This window comes from Helianthus annuus, chromosome 11 (genome assembly GCF_002127325.2).
Source record: "Helianthus annuus cultivar XRQ/B chromosome 11, HanXRQr2.0-SUNRISE, whole genome shotgun sequence".
Taxonomy (NCBI): domain Eukaryota; kingdom Viridiplantae; phylum Streptophyta; class Magnoliopsida; order Asterales; family Asteraceae; genus Helianthus; species Helianthus annuus.
Window position 1 is genome coordinate 34,529,767 of NC_035443.2, and position 2,842 is coordinate 34,532,608.

General features: G+C 37.9%; 1 protein-coding gene across 1 annotated transcript; it reads left to right on the forward strand.

Annotated features, from left to right (window-relative positions):
• Positions 1-2,093: 2,093 nt before the first annotated feature.
• On the forward strand, positions 2,094-2,842 carry LOC110942274 (nuclear transcription factor Y subunit B-3). Its single transcript, XM_022184011.2, has one exon. The coding sequence runs from the start codon at positions 2,128-2,130 to the stop codon at positions 2,620-2,622; it is 495 nt and encodes a 164-aa protein (XP_022039703.1). The 5' UTR covers positions 2,094-2,127; the 3' UTR covers positions 2,623-2,842.

The window sequence follows — 2,842 nt, forward strand, 5'->3', positions numbered from 1 at the left end:
AGTCAATGTTTATATGCTATTCGTATAAAATGGACTAAGGTATTACATTCTCACATCTGTAACAAGTGATTTTTGACTTATCTATCATAGTCGGTGTTTCTTGCTATCATCCCTTTGTGGTTTGTCGGTTCCTTCCGACTCATAAAAGGTATGTCCTTTACCCCTATGTTGATAATTGCCTCTCCCTCGGCCTCGTGACGGACGGAATCTCCACCGTCCATGATTTTCAACATATTATCCATGACCCGCATACAAAAGTTCTTCTAGATTTTTCACAAGGATTTTTTTTTCTTCAACTTTATCCTTTCTTTGTAAGTTTATAATCTACCAATAGCTTCGTTTAGAGTCATCGTGTGGGAGTATTGCTCGATTGATGTAACTATTTGAATAAATCTATCTGGCACGGCATTTAGAAGTTTACGTACCAGAGTGGATTGATTCAGCGTTGTTCCAAATTCACTTGCTTTTGTAACAATACTATTTATCCTTTCAGAGAACGAATCTATAGTATCGTCTTCTTTCATCTGCAACAACTCGAACTCTGACATGAGTATGTGCAAATGCGCCTTTTACACTTGGTCTACACCAACATGTCTTGTCTTGCAATTCGCCACTTGCAAAACCATATCTTCCAATATCGCCTGGAACAAATATGTAATCGCTGCTTTGTCTTTTTTCACATCTTGTTGTGTTGCTTCTGTGGATTTTACCATCTCCCAGAGTCCATTCGGTTCTAGTATGGTTTTGATGCGTATTGCCCATACCGTATAATTTGTAGGTTTTAAAATAGGACATTGGTAGTGAGTCAAAGATCCCACATCCTTGTGAATTACAATTTGTTGACCCGAACCGCTCGGTGTATCAAACATGTTTCCGAACGATTTTGACTTTCACAAAATTTGCAAACAAACAACCTTACTTTCTTGTTTCTTATAATTTCCTGACCACCAATACGAACCAACTGTACCAGTAAAATTCAATTCTCTTGAATTCAATAAACTTTCAAATCTTTAACCCACGAATAACAAATCGCGTAATACCAAATTCCTGACTATCTAATTCGCATTATAACCCCGAAATCAAAAAACCTAGATTTCGAACATAACCTGGTTCGACTCCTGAACCGAAAAATTGAAAACTTTCTAATTGAAATTAGAATAATGAAACCTGATCTCGAATGATCCACTGATTCCTTGCCTTACGATTCCTACGCCTAGAGCCTGATGCTCTAATACCAATTGTTGGCCCCAATTGATCGTTGATCTCTAGAACATGAATCGAACTTGAATATTTAAACTGGGAATTTTGAATACATGTGATTATTTTACAATTGAAATCTAAAGCCTTATTTATACTAATCCAATAGGTTCGAATGAACAGACGTGTCTCTTCGCGAAAGGCTGCGTCTCTTGATCTTGTGGATGAGATTGAAATTGAAGAGGTGCATGCCTTGCTGTTTTGCTTGATGTCGTCGATCGATAGGTATGTCTCTTGGAGACATATCGATTCCCTTTAGGGAGTTGGTTATCTACTTTTGAATTGCCGCATCTAGTCCCCGTACTTCATAACTTCCTTAAATGTAAACCTAAACTAACTATTAACTAATTACATAATAACCCTCGTACTTAGAATATGTAGTGATTAGTATAACCTAATTAAAACACTTTTAAAACTTGATTAATATTCTGTGACATTTTCCCTATATTCGTTAATATAACCATACATAGTCTCCCGTTATTTTATGGAAGATTAAATCCTATATTTTATTTATATTTATTTATTAAGGTATAAAAGAGCAAACCCACCAATTAAATTAAGCAATCGAGAATATATGTCTAGTCACCAACTCCCCATATGTATGGTCAATAGATCCACGTAATCATGGGTAAGATTTTATTAGTCTTCCACAATCAAAACATGTTCATGTGATGCCTCCTCATCTACGGTCCACATTCCACCACCACCAAATCACCTGAAGTTGACTCTCCCACTAACAACAGCCATAACATATCCACGTGGCAATACCAATAAGCCCTCTTCTTAATTCTTATAGTAATATATAACCCTTTCATCCCACACAAACTCAACTCAAACCTCAACCATTTTCCAACTATTTTTGTTCAATTTATGAACAACATTTTAATGGCGGATTCGGATAACGAATCCGTGCTGCTTCGGGAGCAAGATAGGTTTCTCCCGATAGCGAACGTGAGCCGGATCATGAAGAAAGCGGTTCCTGCCAACGGGAAGATATCAAAAGAGGCCAAGGAGACGGTGCAGGAGTGTGTGTCCGAGTTTGTTAGCTTCATCACGGGCGAAGCGTCGGATAAGTGTCAAAGAGAGAAGAGGAAGACGATCAACGGTGATGATTTGCTATGGGCAATGACGACTTTAGGGTTTGAGGATTATGTGGAGTCGTTGAAGGTTTATTTGCAAAAGTTTCGAGATATGGAAGGGGACAAGACTGCGGTTGTAGGGCGGATAGGGGAGGAGAAGGAGAATGAGAACCAGAACGAGAACGAGGGTAGTTTTTATGATCATAGTGGCGGTCGCCTTAACGGATCGTCAGGGTACTACCAGATGCAAGTGCCTCATAAATCAAGACTGGTTTATCACTATTGATATATGGTCCGGTAAATGGCTGTCGTGACCAAATAAGTGTAACCAAATTTTGAAATAATGATCTTTTAGTAGTTTAATGAAACAAAGTGCTTGTAGCTCAACGGTAACAAAGACTATAGTATAGGTTTATCTTACTCAAAGGATTGATGTTCAGTCTTACTTTTACGGTAGGCATTTGTGTAAATTTAGGGGTAGTTTTAACGAGTGTATGAGTTAATTT